Source organism: Acanthochromis polyacanthus, chromosome 14 (assembly GCF_021347895.1).
Source record: "Acanthochromis polyacanthus isolate Apoly-LR-REF ecotype Palm Island chromosome 14, KAUST_Apoly_ChrSc, whole genome shotgun sequence".
In the NCBI taxonomy this organism is placed as follows: domain Eukaryota; kingdom Metazoa; phylum Chordata; class Actinopteri; family Pomacentridae; genus Acanthochromis; species Acanthochromis polyacanthus.
The window spans coordinates 32,497,583-32,517,175 of record NC_067126.1 but is presented as its reverse complement, the minus strand read 5'-3'; the positions used below and the strand labels follow the sequence as shown (position 1 = coordinate 32,517,175).

At 41.5% G+C, this 19,593-nt stretch overlaps 1 protein-coding gene across 18 annotated transcripts in view; it reads left to right on the top strand.

The window, feature by feature from the left end:
- Positions 1-19,593, top strand: part of LOC110963112 (dedicator of cytokinesis protein 9-like) — an 82,898-nt gene that overhangs the window by 16,325 nt on the left and 46,980 nt on the right. For 5 of the 18 annotated variants that reach the window (XM_051959061.1, XM_051959059.1, XM_051959058.1 and 2 more), the window contains exon 1: positions 6,425-6,939. The exons of 4 other annotated variants lie outside the window; for them this stretch is intronic. In XM_051959061.1, coding sequence (XP_051815021.1) covers positions 6,769-6,939 — 171 coding nt within the window. In that variant the 5' untranslated portion in view covers positions 6,425-6,768. Of the gene's footprint in view, positions 1-6,414; positions 6,940-17,756; positions 18,046-19,593 lie in introns of those variants that run through there. 9 more of the 18 variants (XM_051959068.1, XM_051959066.1, XM_051959069.1 and 6 more) reach the window with 3 other exon arrangements.

Sequence of the window (19,593 nt, the reverse complement as noted above, 5' to 3'; positions counted from 1 at the left end):
CATGCAAATCAGAGGTCGTCAAGCAGAAGACTCCTGATGATCTGAGATGGAATAACCTGTTGTCGAGCTGTAAAAACACTGTCACAGCTGGGTTCTTCTAACTCTCTCTTCCACCTAAGTCCATGCAAACAGTCACCTCAGTCACCTCTTCTTCCTGTGTAGAAACTGTAGTGTTTGGAGAGATTGTTTTCACGCTGAGCTTCTGGAAATGACACTCTTGTAAGAAACAATGGCTTCATTATGCCAGTGGTCAATCCCAGTGTGTGCCGTTTCCACAAAGCATTGTATCGCACAGCAGCAGTAGAATCACTTTGTGCTTCTTTTAATTAATAAGAATGGAGGCATAATGCATAAACAATGATGCAATATTTTGTCATTATATACTCTACTTTATGGCATATCATAAATGTGGTAGAAGTTATGGTTATGTATTGTAAGCGTGGTATCGTATTCTGCCTGTAGGTGGCAGTAAAATCATTCCTACTCTGATGTTTTTGTACCTTTCACCTCTGAGGAGAGCTCCTCAATGCTTTGTGTATGATTGCATGTGTGCAAATATGTGGATGAACGCTAATTGATTGGCTAATTTCTGCCTTTAGCAGAAATTTGATAAGAAATGTAATTAATATAAAACATTTGTCATCTTTCGTGCCCCTTTGAAGCCGTTTCCTTTCACATTGTGCAGTCATTTCTCATTCACTTTGCTGTAAAGACGAAAACAAACTCAAGGCAACTGCATTTTTGCTTGCTGGTGATGATTTTGCAAATGTGGTACATCAGTTCTATAATGTTTCGATAGCTCGAGTAGCAACTATTTGTAATAAGATAATCTGTGTTATGTTTGCTGAAGCCAAAACACAGTTGGGAGGGTTAAGAGGGTGACTGCTGGCCCTCAGGGCTTGGCACTGCTTCAGTCTGCTGGTGCTGCAGGAGAGGATGCAGAAAGACCCTGCTTGATTAGAAGAATATATTAATGATAAACTAAAGGAGCTGCTGCAGTCTTCCCTGCAGATCTGACCGAGCTGCATGGCACTTAGGAACATAGATGAATGGCGTGTGTCTGGTTGCAACATATACTTATTCTGCATCTGGTGGCTCCACTACAAAGCAAAGGAAGCGGTACCCCTCAGGAAAATGGGTCATTTTCTTCTTCAAGGATAAATAAACCATCCCAAAATACCAAGAGGAAGGGGATGTGGCCCCGTTGTATTTGTTTTGTACCATTTTTGAGAAGGGCCGAGGATAACCTGGGTGTCAGCTGCAGGTCAAAGACAGACTTTGTCAGTGTTAGACATAAAAAGTTCTAATTACGAGAAGAGACGCATGCAGTAGATCATCCAGACGATGATCTGGGTCTGCTGTTTTGTGTCGAGTATTTTGGGAGTTGTAATGTAAACTTGGCATTTGAAATGTGAAGCATTTGGATTATTGAAATTCTTAGCCTATCTTTGTAGCCCACCCACGTGTGTAACTGTAGCGCTGTACCCACAACTCCACTCTCAAAGAAAAACCCATGAGAAACTGGGTGTTTACTCTACACAGCACACTTCGCATGACTTTAGATGCCCTCAGGGGTCAATAGCACTCTTTGCTTTGTGTTCCAATAAAATTTTACTTCTTCCATTTGTGTTGTTGAACTGTAGTGGAGGTCAGCATTGCTTTGGTGAAATTTCCACAAAACGCTCCGGTGTCGGGGAGTTGCGATGGAGTCTGAAGGACAGTGGGCAGCGAGAGGCGGCTTTGTTATGACAGGGTTTACACACACATCAGCAGGAAACAGCCACTTCCTTTTCGGAGTCCCTGAAGGGCTCTAACTGAGCGCCACTCTGTTATATCTGCCCTGTCCTGCTGGATGTGTGGGTTATGTCACTCTGGTCCTCCATGCTGTGACCTCTCTCACACACTAAAAACACACACTTCTGCCAGCACAGTCCCACAGCAGACCTTGGGCATGGAAACATGGCCAGCTGTGGACTTGACCTTAACTGTAGAGAGGCTTCTTAGAAGAGATGCCAGCTCCTCCTGAACTCCCCCATACTGCTCAGAGCCATGCAGGGACATTTCTGTCTTTGTGTTGTGGGATTGTCCACTCCTTAGAGTGAAAGGGAGGAAACTTAAGTTGACCCTTCTGTGTCCACATGTGCTGCTTTTGATGTTTGGAATTGGGCTCCACCCAGCACTTGCTGCTAACAGCTTGAAATTGCTGTATTAGTACAAGTGGTGCTATTTGAGGGTTACTGCAGGCCAGTGATGGCGTCCACATGCAGCAGATGTTGAGTCTGTGGTCGGTGAGTGCAGCTGGAGAAGAGACACGGTTGCCTAATTTGTTGCTTTGCCATTAAGAAATCTCAGAGGACGTCAAAGATTTGTTGATCTAAACACTGATATCAAACCTTCTGATCTGACAGCACTGTGCTCTACAGCATGTCTGTAAACCTCTGGTCCCATGGATTATAATATAATGCATATGTGATTTATTTAATTAGTAATTAAGGAACCATTGCTCGCATTAGAGCTGCAACATTTAGTTGATTGATAACTCCATTTTTCATTCAGCCTTCATTTAGATCTTAAGGAACGTGCACCAGCTGCACCAAGCTTTAATGTTTTAGTGTTGGTTAAATGATTGAAGGAGTTGTATAGTGATTTTGGGACCATTTTAACAAAAAAGTTATGTATTGTGCCATTTTGCTGTTTAGGGTGAACTGGAGTTTCATTAAATAGGCAGAAATGCCAAATATTGTGTAGTTTCAGCTCATCAAGTATTAAGCTTTGTTTATTTTCTCTGTTTTATTGTGGTTGAAGCATTTGTTTGGGGTCATAAAATGACTTAAATGCTCGGGGCTTTAGAAAGAATTGCAACTGGACTTCTCTTTTAGGTTCTTGACAAAGTTTCCACCTGTCAACCAAGAGGCTTTCTTATTTTTAACTGAGGAGATGTCCATTTGCCTTTTCCTGAAGCCCCAAGGAATGCTATGACCTGGATGGCTGAAAATCTACACGGACTTAAACAATAAAAATGCATGTTGCAATTACATGTCAGTGTGATTTCAGTGAAGATGGTTTAAGGTACTCATGTTTGGGGTACAGGCTTCAACTGGATGACTAACATTAACTCTGTTTATTCACACCATGCATTGTAATCTGTTTCTTATATTAAATAGAAATTAAATTTGATAACATGCATCATCAGTTTATAGAATGCTACAGCCACAATGCCATGCCAGGAAATGTTGCCCACTGTGGAAAGTGACGCCTTGTTGTGACAACAGCAATAATCCATGAAGCTCCACACAGCCGGCAGAGCATCGGCCTGGCTCTTATCTCCTCTGCAGCTGCTGCAGATTTGAGCAGAGCAGTGTAGCAGAGCTTCCACATCCCACAGAGGATGTTCACACTTGAATATCCACAGATAGACCCACTCTGTGCCGAAACCCCCACCTACCAGCCTGACTGTAGCCTGGCCTGGAACTCATGATTTAGTGTGGTTGACACAGTCCAACTGTGTACTGCTGGAGGCTACAGTCTCACTTCATTTGTTAACAACAGTCATGCATGGGTCTCCTCGAGCAGTGGAGGGACGCTGGAATGTATTCTCAGCCAGACAATAATGTGTGTTATAGCATTGATTGTACCGAGGCAGCGTGTGAGTCACAGTCAGCTGCAGACATAGACCTGTGTGAGGAGATTTTTAGTCTCCTTGCAGTGTTTGCACTGAGGATTGTTGCAGACAGAGCTGCTAGAGACAAGGGCAGCTAAAAGAAAAACTACTACACCTGATGACTCAGCTATCCCCTTGTCTGACATTAATAATTTATCACCCCTTAGGGTGCACCGTAATCTGTTTGCAAAATACAGTAGGGGCATTTCACAAACTTTCTGCTGGCACTGACAATGCCTTTTTTGTGCTTTATGTTAAGAGCAATAACAAATAAAGGAGAAAACCCGAGACGTGCTGTTTGCATGGGTTTTGGAGTGTTGCAGAGCTGCCACTGCATAATGTTGGTGCTTTATTAGCAGCCAGCCTACACTCTTGGGAATTTTTAATCTCAGCCTTGTGACTGACTGCTAATGAATGTGCATCCTTATAATACAAATAGCCTAATGGACACATCTGTGACATATATCAAGGGAGTTTAAGCCAAAATCATGAATCACTGGGGATTCATTTTTCAGATTATTAGGAAAAAGCAAACTTGACCTCAGAGTGAATCTAGTATTTGTTTTCTATTTGATTATCTCGTTTGGTTTAGACTTTAACTTCAGCTTTGTGATGCATCACTGGTGCTCCAAGTATTTCAGAAAATCCCTTACAGTACCATCACTGCAGCATTGTGACTACCTCAGTATATGCTGCTGCAGACGTGTCCTTTCATGCACAAGAAGAATCTGCGTCCTCAGGGCAAAAGATTTATAATGACCAGCTGTGACACTTCAAACAATGTCTGCTTGCTGCTTGAGCAACGTCTGACTCATATTTATGTTGGCGCTCACTAGTAACTAACAGTGATAATTGACTGATGTTAATAAGCAGAGTAAAGTTCAACAAAAGTCCCGGAAACGCAGAAAAAAATAGTGGTTTGCCTGCAGCACACAGTCTTGAAAAAGGAGATTTATGACTTTGCAGTTTTACCAGTTTTACACCAGATTGCTTCTTGTCATTCTATATAGTAAGCCTAAAATCCCTCTTTGCGGCGACAGGAGGGACGGAGACTGGATCACAAGTGCGAGACGAGGGATAAACCAAAAGAGGAGCTGTATTTCCCAACAGATCAATGGGCATAATCAACATCTTTACCCCTCCTCCCCCAGCGTACCTCTTTCTTCTTCTCTCCCCGAATCCCCTCTTCCGTGGACTCAGCTGCTTCCCTCCGCAGCTCGTCTCATCCTGCTCTCGAATGTAGTTCAGTGTGTCAAGCACTACTGAAATATTAACACAGCAGCAAGCAGGAATGCATGCAAGCGCTTGTGGCTTAGTGCAGCATCATGATGTAAGGGAGCGCTACACATTCTCCAGACGTTTGATATTTTGGTTAAAAGAAATGTGAAAAATTCTCACATGGTTAATCCCTAAAAGAAAAGAAATCCATACTGACGCCACCATGTTCTTTATTTTGTAGCATGAAGCATTTTGAAAGTAAGCAGAGCTGCTGCCAGCGGGACTTACAGTGTTTTCTGTCTCTGCAGCCCGTGCGTGCCGCTGTGACAAGTTTAATTTTTTTGACAACTTTGTCACTGAGTTCTTAAGGAGTGTTAGACTCTTGCAGCTGCAGGAAGGGAAGAGACAGTGATAAATAAACCAAGATGAACACTGCCCCGTTTCCTTGTCTTTCTCCTTGTTTCTTGTAATCAGGATGTGAAACATTGGCAACCACAGGAGACAGACGGCATGTGTTTATTTGTGTGTGGCTTTAGCACGGTTTTGTCCCACATGTGGAGTTACAGCCGTTTTTTTTCATAACAACTATGTAAAGCTAAAGTTTCTTTGCCTATGGAGAAGCAGCAACATTTCAGGAATGACTCACAGAAACCCTGTTTTTCAATGCTTTTCGAAACACATTTGCTGTTTTCTTGCTTCTTCCTGATCACAGTTCAGAGACGTTTTAATCAAAGGTCGTTCTAGTGGATGAGTCACTCCTTGGCATTTCAAAAAGCCTGTGTATGATCAAATTTTGTCGTTCCACTCCCAATGCATCCATGTACTTGGCAGCGCGGGCAGCTTGTGATCAAGTGCAGCTAATCTTTTGTAGAAAAACACTCCCTATTTGATGTCTTGGCCTAAAAGGTTTAAATCCTCCCATGTCCTTGGTCTGTTTTGTAAGCAGAGATTTCTGCAAGGCTTAGAGCCTGTCACTGGGTTTTCCGCAAGAACGAGACATTTCAGTCTTCTTCTTGCTTCAGTAAATGTATTTTTTTGTGTATTTATGTTGCTTTATCAAGTGGACTGTTCTCCATAAAGCATTTCTAACGATGTTTTCTACTTATGTTGCATTTTCATTGCAGCTTTGGCTGCCGGCTGCAGCTTATGCCATCCAGTCATTGTAATTCATACATTTGTTCTAACATTGGCTGGGGTTTTTCAGCTGAACTAAATAAGCATTCAGCCATATTGCTGTTTGCCTGACCGTGGAATCAGACTCTCCCTCTGGATATGAGGCAGTGTAACCCATTTATTTCACAATTACTCATCTGAATCCCTAAAGGAGTCCCATTTTATGGAGTTAAAAAAAAAAAAGGAAAAGGGTTAATTCATTTTCAGAATGCAAATGAGGAAATGAAAAGAATGAAAGCTAGGGAGGAATTTGGAAATCCAGAGAGGCTCGGAGGAGAACAAGCAAGTGACTGAATAAGTGAGACAGATGCACACGAGGCTGCGTTGCACCGAAGCTCAGCATTGGTTGAAGCTGCAGCAGAGCTCACACAGCATCCTTCATCCCCCCATCCCTCGTCCTCTGCTCTACCTCACTCACTCACTCACTGTATCTCGCCTGCTGACTGAGGTATTCCTACCAGCACAGACTGGGGCAGCCAGAATTACAGTGGGACTCATCTCTGTGTGTGCATACATTCATTCTCCAGCTATCCTCCTCACTGGATCCCTTTTTTTTTTCTTTTGCCTGAACGCCACCGACGCTCTTCTCCCTGGGTGAGAAGCTGTGGATTTTGCGGGTCAGAGTAAGATCATGGACCAGGGAGGAGCAGGGGATGATCAAGGAAACTGGGTCACTGGCAGGCTCTCCTGACTGATGCCTGGTCGGACCTGGAGGAATGGGGTGCACCACCAGCACGGTTGTGATTGATGGGCTGCGAACTGTCTTAGAGAGGAACTGTAGTGGCTACATCTGTAAGGAAGCAGCTGAGCCCACTGGGCCATCTGAGGCTGAGCGAGCACTGAGTCGGAGAGAGTCTCGTGCAATACCAACACCAAGGGTCCTGAAGGTGTGTGCATGTGTGAGCTGAAGCAGTTTGGTAGCTGTTTTTGTGTTTACAGCCAAATCAACAAAAACGTGTGTATATTCGTATGCATTCAAGCTGAAATGAGCAGAAAATCTTTTACAATCATCGCATTATTTGACTTTTTTTGTTTTGCCTATAAAATATTAAGTGTCCAGACCTCTTAGTAACATCTCCAGAGTTCTTGTTTTGTCTAGACATCAGTCCAAAACACAGAGATGTTCAGCTCACGTTGGCGTACAACTGAAAAAAGCAGCACATTGTTTCATTTTGAGAAGCAGGAAAACAGTGAATGCTGAGCATTTTGCCTTGATTAACAAGCCATTATCACAAGTGTTTATGATTAATTTTCTGTCAGTTGATCAACTACTTGTTTCAGCCCTAAATCACATATTATAATACAAGATCTCCCCATTTTAGTGCAGTGGCATATATCACAGTATGCAGTGTAAAGGCTCAGAACATCTTATATTCCTTTGGTGTCATAAAAGCATTGATGAGGCTTACTAGTAGCCAAAAAGGCAATTTTTTATTAACCAAGAAAAGCAGTGAATTCTCACATCTGAGTTGCAGGATCCATCAGATGTTTGACATTTTTGCTGGTAAATGAGTGAAGCAGTTAATCAGGTTTCTGTGTTGATCGCCTCATCAGTGACTCAAGTGAGAATTTCATCAGTGCTTTAATGTACCCAGGGTTGGTTAAATGTCCAAATCATACATTATTCCTCACCTAGAAGTGCTTTGAAATGGGTTGTTTGAACTGAAATGTTGCTGATGGTGCACTTCTTCCCTGAATTGCTCTATTAAGACGGCAAAATGCAGCACATGAATATGATGAATGATTCAGACGGCAGTAATATTAGAACATGTATGTGCAGGTTAGCGCAGTGCAAATTTTTCTTCTGTCAGGGAAACATCCCCACACAAAAACTACAAATCCTGAAAGAGTATCCTTTTCCTGGCACTTTTACTAGCACCTTTCATATTTGGCAGATTTATAGATGCAGCTACAGCAGCGATAAGTATCATCGTTCTCTTCTCAGCCGTTTGAAAATGTATCCATGAGTGCCAACAACAGTATAGAAAAGTAGGGCAGTAGGAGGGCTGGATGTCGCCTCTTGCTTAGCGCTGCATGGGTTAAAGCCTCTGCGGGCAGAGATGGGGGTGAGGAGGGTGAGAAGGGCGAGGGGAGACAGTAAGCTCTGTGTCTGCTGGAAATCAATCACCGCTCTTCATCTGTGGACCGGAGGGCTTGGCTGGGCTTCTGCTGCTCCGTACCAGCTTGTCTTTCCCTTATTGTTTGTGTTTACTTACTACTGTGTCTGTGATGTCTCCTTCCCGTCACCGGTTCATCAGATTCACAGCAGAAAGCTGAGTGACAGTGGACCGGCTGAGAGAAGAGAATTAGGTCAAGGGCACGTTGCTCCTCTTGGCTCAGGGATGGTCTTATCATCCAGACAGGGTCAGTTAATCCTCTGTCAGCATTTAGCAGTCTTATAAATCAATAGTTAAATGTATGCAGGGAAGGTGGTTTGTTTGACACATTTTTGTCACGGTGCAAGTGGAGCTTATGAAGAATCAATGAACCGTGAAAGTTAAACAATACATTTTGGCGTACAAAATTAAATATAACGCTTCACCTTAATCTCCAATCGTAAGAAATATCTACAAATACTATTTTGGCTTATTTACTCTTGCAAGCTACTGCTCCCCAGCTTGTCAGCTGTCATGCTAAGACTCATAAGCTGTATCTCTAGGTGTTATTGCTAACTATCAGCATTAGCTGTCTGCTAAAATGTCTCCCGGATTTTTTAAAAGGGGGCTACATAATAGAAAATCCCATTTTAACTAATTTTCTGACTGACAGAAAATTATGGCCGAACAATCCCCTTGTTTCTTTTTCTTTCTCCAAAGTAAGTGTCTCCTGTGTTTGCAGCCTGTTGTGATGTCACAACAGGAGAAGCCCCGCCCCCAGCTCATACCTGTGCCCCTCTTCCTGAAGGGGATGTGGGCAGCAGCGGCTCAGTTAAATGTAAAGCTAAAGACACTAAAACAATCCACTTTGAAAGTGGATTAAACCAGGAGTGTCGCAACATTTTACAATGAATGAACTGTGCAGTATTTTGAGCTCAAAGCTGAAATTCACAGTCTGGGGACATGTGAGACTTCCATTAATTTGCTAAAAATTTGATAAAATATGGTACCTTTAACAGTAATTATTTTAATTTTACTTTCCTGAAACAAATCGAGCAAACCTTCAAGGACCAAACTGAAGAAGCTAACCTCGCAGAAGTGCACCACCCAGTGAAGCAGTACAGTTAACTAGTCGACTACTGAAGTTACACACACTTTTACTGATAAACCATTGTAGCAATAGGTAAAACTTTTAGGTCTCAGCTCAGACACTAAATAGACATTCACCTCGCTGACTCTTCACCTGATTGATATAATACACAAACACAAGGAGAAAAAGAAGAGTAAAATGCAATTTTACTGAACTTTTTGTATTTACTTTTAATTATTTACTGTTTTATTGGAGATGAAGCAAAGGCATTAACTATTTTTGTCCATTTTCCCTTTCATTTGGTACTTGAAGTAAATAGACAGAAAACAACAAGAATCAGGAACATTAATCTACCAGGGAAGCAATCCTCCATCTGTATTATGTAAAAATGTAAATCCTTGACTGCATCGTTAGTTCTGGCTTCCTGACCCACTGTTGATTTGTGAACACTATGTTTGTACAAAAATGTCTAAAGCTGAGCACAATGTGTGCTGCTTTGGATTCTATTTTCACCTTTTTAATTCATTAAGCCTGGTATTATAAACCATTATGTCTGCCCTTTTAATTCTGCCTGATTGCAGCAGGTTAGTGCTTCCGGGAATTAAAACGGAGATGATGGGTTGAGGCTGAACACACACTCACCTACGTGCTCACACACCAGCAAAGCTGCTCATGATGTGTAGACTTTAAACGGCCTGTTTACTGCTCTGTTGTTTCACTCGCTGATTACAGCAGCTCTACCTTTTCCTTCCTCCTGAAAACTTACATCTTCTCAGGAGAGCCATCTGCCTTTAAAAATAAAAGTTACTCATACAAGATGGTACAACATTTATGCTTTTGTCACTCAGTAGTGTCATTTTTCTGTTCTTGATCTCAAGAAAGCTGCAGAGCAAACCTTTTCCACTCTTTGCTGTCACAAAGCTTCAGTTTCTTTCCCTTATCAGACAGTTGAGGCCGACATGAATCTGTAGCAGGAGCTCTGAAGTGTCTGCTGGTTTTATCAGAGGAATGTTGTTGGAAGGAAAGACAGAAACAGTGGTGACATGGGCTTGGTGAAAGATGAAACCGCTTTTGTCCAATTACGTTTTAGGAGTACTGCTTCTAACTTCGACCTCTGATGGTTTGCTTTCAGTGATCTGTGAAGAATGAGTGTAAGTTCATGTGTTCCTTGTGTTGAGGAGTCGATAAAACACCAAACCGAGCCTGGGTGACATCAACCAGAAATTATTTACAGATTAAATTAATTTGCTTATAGTGCTGTTTAGTCAAGCATGTGTGTTTAATATTTCTTGTATACTTCACAAATCCAGTATCCTATATCTCTTTAAATGTTTAATCTCCTCTGCTGATGTTTTCTCTCTCTTATGATGGGTGAACATGCTTACTGTTATAATGTTTTGTCCATCACCTAGACAACCAGTACCATCAGTCTCTTTGTAGCATTCGTCTAATGGATTTACAGTAAAACAACTCGTCTGCTCGTCTGTTTTTCTTGGTGATTGCTTCCTACTTTCGAGATGTCTCAGCCTTCCTTAAGTTGTTGCTTTAAGGAGGGTTTCAGACATCACAGTGCTCATGTGTGTGTGTGTTTATGTTGCTCACTCACTGACTGATACATGGGAACATTATCTGCAGCACTCAGGCTCATGTTCTTAAGACATTCTGGCAGCAGGAGTTTGATTTTTCCCACAGATCTGAGAGCAGCATTAGTAATATTCAATACTTTTAGTTACATTTAAGTCTTGTTGATCAATAAAAAGCTGTCTTAAATTTTTGCCCTTTGTCCTTAATAGCTTTAAATATTGTAACAATAGCATATTTTATTTTCATTGCTGGACATGTTGCTGCACAGTAAGCAGAGGCTTCTTTATTTTCTACCTCTGCTGTGTGAGACGATTGTCTTTGCCTCATGATTACATCCTGTTATTTTTGATGCCATTGTGTCCCACGTCCTACTGCAGTGATGTTATTAGCAGAGAGTGTAGACATAGTCCGGTGCCGTTATCACCTCCATGTTAGAATCTCATTCTCAGTTCACAGTCCAGCACTGTTTGGAGGATGGACTGAAAACAGAGCGCAGGATGGTGGGCCCTGGAGCTGCCGCTGTAGTGGGGCGGTGTGTTTGTTACATTCCAGGTTACACCCTGTTTTGCTTTGGCTCAAGCAGCGATTGCATCAATCCCTTGTTATGTAACCAAGAAGCCCAGTTTGGGGTGAGCGATCCGGCCAAAACAACGTATGACGGCCTTTGGGGGTAGAATCACGATCTGAATCACAGTCCTCCCCATAGATTTAGTTCAACTTATGTGATCACATATGTAGTTGTGCATATCATTGCTTGGATATAAAGCATTTTACTTACAATTATGGGTAACGCCCAACTCACATGTTCTTGCTAAAGTAGTGCGTGCAATGAGTGACCATTGTTCGAATTCATTTACCACCAAGTCTACGTTATTTCTTGATTCGTGTGCAGTAAGAAAGTTTGGACAAGTTTCCTATTTATCTATATAAATAAGTTTTAATAGAAGTTAATTTACAACAAAAGGAGACACGAAAGCCCATATAACACCTCTCACACTTTGCAATCTAAGTAATTCCTCTGTGAATCAGAACTTAGATACAATAAACATAAAAGTTCTTTAGCAGATCAGATCAGTTATAGACTTACTGTCCGGACTGAAAATCACAGTTTGATAAACTGGTAGATGTCCGCACTTACGTAGCGCCTTTTTATCCTTATCAGGGTTCTACAAAGTGCTTTACAATGTGTTTCTTATTCACCAGTTCACACAGACATTCATGCAAGTTGCTCGCTTGTAGACCAACTTGAGGTTTGGTGTCTTGCCCAAGGACACTTTGGCATATGCAGCAGCAGAGGATTGAACCACCAGCCTTGCAATTAGTGGACAACTCAGTCTACCTTTTGAGATATGAATTTTCAACAATTATATTCTTATTAAGTCAACCAAGGAAGTGCTTCAGTTTTATGTTGGTTTCAGAAGGAAAAAAAGCCAGTAACAACAAACAAAGTTAAGTAAGAGGGGAAAAAAAGAACAAGAAATCCACCAGCCACCAAAAGCGGGACTAAGAAAGTGTTGTAAGGGGTTGACACAGCATGTGCAATTTAGGTAACTGCCACCCTAAAGAGAGTCAGGTCATGCAAAAATACTGTAATCAAACATTCATCTGTGCATCTGTGTTCACCAGGTCACCATAGGGGCAGCACTAAGAGACAGACAAACATGCAGGATCACACTCACACATATGTCCAGTCACTAGTTAACTTAACATGCATGTTGTTAGACTGTGAAGAAGCTTCACCGTCTCACAAAATCCACACAGGCACAAGGAAATCATGCAGAGTCCCCACAGAGAGGCCCCAACCGAGCAGCAAGTTCAATCCCTAAACCATCCTGTTGTGAAGCAACAATGCTGCCCTGTAATAAAATATAATTTTTATTACATATAATGATACATGAAAGGATTACGCCACTTGACTCTTGCATCATTTGCGCAAGTTGGTGTGGCAAAGTGAATTTCAATTAATTTCTTTGTTAGTGTCTCCTCCCAGTGTTGTCATAAAATGGGGCTTGGATGACGCAAAACTACAACCAGCAACATTCCTAAACGGCTCCAGAGGACAAGAGCAAAAGCTTTTATTGAATTATATCTTTAAAAAATTACATTTTGCCCTTGGTTGTTTTTAGATCAGTTCCAGAACTCTGAATCACAGTGCACAACTCTGATTTGTTCAGTGCACAACTCTGATTTGTTCAATCACAACTCTGATTTGTTCAGTGCACAACTCTGATTTGTTCAGTGCACAACTCTGATTTGTTCAATCACAACTCTGATTTGTTCAGTCGTTCACATGAATAAAATGAAGTGTCAGGTCTGTTTGATTATCAGTTTAGGTTGAGTTTTATCCCTCTGCATTCCTTTTCCAAATTACCACACCGCAATGTTTAGTCATGAAAGAATCAGCTTCTTTTTCTACATACTGAAAATGCTGTCAATTCATTTGCACTGAGTCAAAGCAGCTGAAACCGCATTTGATCAGAAAATATCTTTTTTTCAAAAACATCCTCTCAGTCTTCTCCTGGCAGCTCAAGCGTTTGCTTTGCCAGTAAAAAGAGCTCAGCAGGCCTTCCTGCTTAGACTCAAGTGCCAACTCTGCCCAAAGAAATATGTTTGTATTCGTTTCCATGGAATTTGATTTAAGATCAAGCCAAAAAATGTGAGCACCAGCACCAATATGTCTCCAAAAAGTTACCTATTATTGCAGATATGAGGTCTGGGAGAACTCACCCATCAAAGTCAGACATCTAGTACCTATACTGTGTCGTGACTGTACGTACATTTGAGAAAACAGTGCCAGTGGGTTATCAGTGTGGATTGTGTGCTTTAGTGAAGCTGAATGGAACAGACGTCAGAAACAGTTTTACTAAACAATCGGAGTGTCCTCTGATGTTCCTGGAGAATGCGGATAGTGCGGCTGCAAAATGACTCAGTGGATTTAATTGTGTGTTTGCAAAACTGTAGATAAGCACAACATAAATCACAGAGTGTGATACAGGAAACAAGCATGTCTGATAAAAGTGGCCCCAGGGTTGCGGTTAGAGGAGGCGGGGGAGAACACAGCGCTATCTGCAGCGAGCATCTACTGTAAACTGGATCTCTGGTTACGATAAACACCCAGTGAAGCATGGTTCATAGAAAAGTTGAAAAAGCAAATGCAGTCTTGATGTATGTTTTATTATGTTTCCAGGATTTTAGTTTTCTGGAAAACACCTGCCATGTTTTTGCAATATTGGCTTTTGAGTGAGACGTTTCAGTCCAGCAGAAGTTATCTGTGGTAAAAAGGTGACTGGAGAGACTGTCTGAGAGCGGAAGTGTACAATGATCCACCTCCTTAGTGAGCTGATAAGGCTCCTGAATGGGACCTATGACACCTGCTTTCGCCTGATGAGGAGGACTGGTACACATTCCCTGCATACAAAGACATGCTCCACTAGATAGGACAAAGCTCTGCACAAAGAAACACTCTTTTATTTTGTTGTCTAAATGTGTCATTACAATCTGGAAGAGGTGAACCAGTCTTGTGTCAAAGTAAGTTTTCTCCTCAGTAAGGTTCACCACAGAGCTGTTTTTGCTGTTTAAGCATGACTAAAGACACAACATCTAATGTTTGGTTGCAGCTTGTTATCTTCGCTGTATGTTGTCTCCCTATGCCTCTACTCCAAAGTCATTCATCCATATATTCATTTTACCATAAGACACCTCAGTCCATGGGGTTCACTCCTGATTCTCAATGCCAAGTGCACTGATAGTGAGTTCAAATAGCAGGAGCTGACAGTTAGGATCCATCAAAAGTGGAAAAAAAAAAAACAGGTTTCAACACACACAAAAAAAGTTCATATTTGGCTGCAGAGATATCTTATCAGCCAGCAAGCATCCCAGGGATTAAGTATCTTGATTTAAAAAAAAAAAAAAGTGGCAACTTCACAGACATGAGATACAGCTTGTGTTCACTGGGCACAGCAGTTGTTGGTAAAGAAGTACACTACCGTTCAAAAGTTTGGGGTCATTTAGAAATGTCCTTATTTTTGAAAGAAAATCATTTTTTTCAATTAAGATAACATTAAATTAATCAGGAAAACAGTCTAGCCATTGTGGTAAAAGACTATTCTAGCTGGAATTTTAGTTGGAGAACACTGAGGCTACTAAGCTGTTACTGTTTATGTAACCAAAGTAAAATAATCTGTTTCAAATAATATTTCAGGATTCAGAATGTTACTTAGGTAAAAGCAGAAGAGCAAGAATCACAAGATGAATTCCTAAGAATCTATAGGGGAGGTATTCAGTGTGCAAAAATGGCTATTGTGAGTGTTACACTATTTTATCATCTACTGTAAGGGTGTCAAACATACAGCCTGTGGGCCAGATTTGGGATGACTTTGCAGAAGGTAAAGACTAGAGAGAAGTCATTAGCTGTAAAATTGTACGTTTTAAACAATTTCTAGATCTTGACAAGTTGTTTGATCACAGAGTAAAATACTTTATTGTTGAGTTCCTGATACCTGAGACTAAATGTGTTGTGCCTCTGTAGATATACTGTGATCTGTACATGATAAACTGAGGTATAACATTGTTGAAATTGCACTTGTTTTTCTTCAGGTTGCTCACAATGTTTGGCAAAAAGAACATTTTTAGAATGTACTCTTTTGCACAGAAACGGACGGGAGATTTTGGAGCTGTCGTTATTTATAGGTTATTATTCTGTAATTTTACTGGTCCGTCCCACTTGAGATCAAATTGGCCTGTAACTAACCCCCGAACTAAAATGAGTTTGACACCCCTGATCTACTGTTTCTAGCATAAATATCTAAGTTGCTTTTTACTGCTGGTAAAGTAGAGCAAGTTATTGCTGTCTTATACACACTCTGGCAGTTTTAGCTTTCATGTAGCTATATTCTATATGTTTTGTTTGAAAGTAAGTCATATCTACACCTGTGATATGAACACGGCTAAATAAAAAGCGGAATATTTCTCTTTGAATTGCGGTGAAGTGGAAATCTAGACTTGTAGAAATACCAAAGTAGCTGAAATGTGTTTTTAAGTTTAACACTTAGTTTCTTTCCGCCACTGCACTTAACAACGTGATAACAGGATTCAAGACAGAACAATTATTTCATACTGTGTACATTAGCTGTGCCAAATACAAACATAGTTGATAGCAGAGCATTTAAATTATTTGTTTTGCGATTATGGACAAACAAAAGAACTCTTAAAAGAGAGTCAATGCCAAATGAAATCTGACACTTAAACTGGTAGGCAGTGTAAATTGTATTTTATTGCTAATAATCTAGACTGAGACAACCATTGAAAGCAAGTATCTAAATATTCCTGCTGTCTTTCAACAAGTCAACTGTGGTAGATGGATTTTGGGAAGATCAGGAGGCGTTCAGGTTTAAGGTGAGACTCTGTGATTTGTAATCAAGGCTGCAGATTATGTGTTGCTATTGATTAAGCTGTTCATTTTGGGTTTTTTTAATTAGACTAATCATTTAGTATGTAGAATGCTTGTTTTTAAAGAGCAAAACAAAGAAGAAATGAGCAATTATCTGTCACTAATGCATACAGCATCATGGAATCCATTTTTTCTTCACATATCCCAGCTTGTGAAGAAGTTATGGTCAGGCGCCTTGGAGCAGATCACTATAATGGCCTTGCCAAGGGCCTAACAGCAGCCTTAAACCCCCCAGCACCCCAACAGCAGCCTAGAACCTCAACTACTGACCTACCACTTCTCTAAAAAAAACAACTTCCCAGTGCCCAAATGCTGTACTATCTGTCTTTTATTTATTTATTTATTTAATTATTTGCCTGAATGGTAGTCCAAAACCCAAGACATTTCATTTTACATAATATTGTATGTGGAAAAGAGAAACCACAAATCCCTGCACTTTAGAGGAGTGTTACATTGGGTTTGGCTATTTCAGTTTGAAACTGATTGCTCTATTGATTGTTGAAACAGCTGTTGCTTATTCCAATGAGTAATTCTTCAATTTGAACTGGCTTTGACCAAATCAGTATTTTGTTTATTTTACTGAAATCTGCAAACCACTGCTAACCAGCGTCTATTTGATTCTGCATAAACTTGCCCTATTGCCCAATCTGAGAAAAATCTTCCGATAAATATCGTGATATTGATTTTGACTGCGTTACCACTACCTGTGTGGGGCCCATGGGGGCATGTGACTGTGGGATTAGAACAGCTGACCTCCCTCCTAAATTGAGACTCAGGCGTGAAAAGATAACATCCTCCCCTGCGGCGGTCCACCGGAGGAATCTGTAGGTCGGGCCCACTCCTAGGTGGGTCGACGGGGGCTGCGACGTGCAGGAATGCCCCTCAAGCAGTTGCATCAACAAGCTGCGAGACAGAAGTTGGACCTGATCTGAAGTCGGTGATAAGAGCGACAAACCAGCAATAAAAACTTCAGTGACTAATGATGGCGTGTCACACTTTGCAATGCCTATTTTGATGTGCTACTGGCTGACACAGAGTCGAATCGTGCGGTTGGTCTTTAACTGATAATACAGATCAAGATTTGTAAATTCTGCGACAGTCAGGGCAATCATTACTAAGCTGCTGCAGCTGATTTGCTAGTGGGTGCCTTCATAATGTGCAGATTCCTTTGTGGTTTCTTTGTATATCGCTGCACATATACCATTGAAGTGCCCCATTGTTGTCTCCCTGAGCTTGTTCCTCTTGATGAATTTTAACCGGGCTCTTGTTTCAGCTGTCCCACACAAGGCGTGAACGGTCCCTGACCACACTGTAATACTTGAGGAATGTGTTTCTTTTGTTTGCTTTTGTCAAACCCGGTGTCACTGTGCAGGTGGATAATGTGGGGGTCATATAACTTCATTGTGTGCATGTGTGTGTGGGTGAGAGGGTGTTTAACTCCCCCAGGCAGCACAGCTGAGTGTAGGAGGGGCTACTCCTCAGTCTGGGTGTGAGTCCACTGCCTTCAGTCAGAGCAGTCCAAGCTGAGAGGGGAGCTTCAGTCTGAGAGGGGAGAAATACCAACTTTTTTCCAGCACAAGGATTTTTCTCCATCTGATATGCCGGCTGTCGGCTTCTCTTTGGGATCCAGCTCGGACGTTTCTCACCACAGCTGTTGACGATGCAGGGAAGGGCTAGTAAAGCTCCAAAGAAGGAGCTGGTCATTGAGAGTCCACAGCAGTACAAGAGGCTGGCTGCAGCTGAGCCTGAGGTAGATTCAGTGCCACAGGTGGTGGTAAGTCATTCAAGGACTGGAGACTTTTTTTTTTTCTTGGTTCATGTCTAAAAGTCTGTGTTGGCTTGTCAGAATTATTCTAAACTACAAGAACGTCTTTCAGCGTGTGGTGCCATAAAGGTTAACCACACTCATAAAGTTCCAAAGCAGGTGTCATGTGAGCATTTTGTGCTACTTGGCTTTCTTTTATTCCACCTAACGCTGCCAGCTCACATTTACAATCTGCAGCGTTACGTGAATGCTGAACTTTTACCAGCATTTTACTACCTGGACGAGTGTAGCGCACAGTTTTCTCTGGTTTATTCTTTAGAGGTAACGTTGGCTTGTAAAATATTTTATTTGGCTTAAAAGTCAACGCAAATGACGGAGATCATTCCCTGAAGGTGGACCGTCGTTGAGTCTCCAAAGAGTTGTCTGAACAGTAAGTGGCAGAAGACTGAATGCATCAGTTTGTAGAGAGGCACTACACAGCACCATTGTTTGAGGCTGTGCGAGGGTGCAGTGATGGGAGGAGTGGGAGCTGCAGATAAACAGCTGCTAGATCACTGCAGAGAGGGAGTGGAAGGGATGGCTTCATAAGTTTCAGTTTTATGCTCTTTCCATTGATGGATGGCTGTTGACTTAAGTTGTCAGATGTAAAACTTACAGTCTGCTTTGTTCTCTTCTGATATCACTGCATTTATGTTTTCCACTTGTCAGAATGCAAGAAATAACAAGATTAGCGATATTACTGTTAGTTTGCAGGTCATATACTCAACAAGTGCTTTCTCTGAGGACTCAATTTAAAGTTGAGACTAGTTCAAGTGTCTATGGTCAGCACTGTGGCCAGAAAGGATGACAGAGCTTTGGATTATGAATGTTCATTTTCTTACTCACTGCTGAGTGTTCTGTGTGGTTGACCACTTTGAGCCACTGACAAAGCAATGTGCCCAGAGGGGTTTGGAGGGAAACAAAAGTCAGCAACAACACAGCAGCTCCAGAAATCCATCACTGGTGAGAAATGGGCACCATGACCGAAATGCGGTCAAATCTTTCAGAAACTACTTTATTTTAAAATCAGCGTTGTTAGGGCATTAGCTGTTTGGTTTTGAGAGCTGCAACTTAAGCTTCATCAGGCGTTTGTTGCAGTAGTTTTTCTGTGAGCCTCTTTTTTTTTCTCCTCCCAACCAAGCCTTCAAGGTTATCTCTTGCAGAAGGTGTTTCACCTCGTTCAGCCACTTCTGAGTCATTGCCAATGTTTTTGTCCTGTGCATGGCCTAATAATGACACGGCCTGATGTTCCTAAGGCTTGAGTATCTTGTACAGACTGTCTTGTCTGTGGAGATTTAAGATGTTGGATCCAGTGAGACATACACAGATGTCTTATCTTTCATATGTTCTAAATTCCTTCCTGGCTTACCTGTCCTACACGCAGCTATCTCTGCATCTCTTTGCTTTTTTTTCTTCTGCGGGAAAACAGTTTGTCAAAGCGTGACTGCATTTCATTGTAACTACGTGTGTGTTACGTTCAGATAAAGGTGCGAGTAAAAAGCCGTCTGATAATGTCAA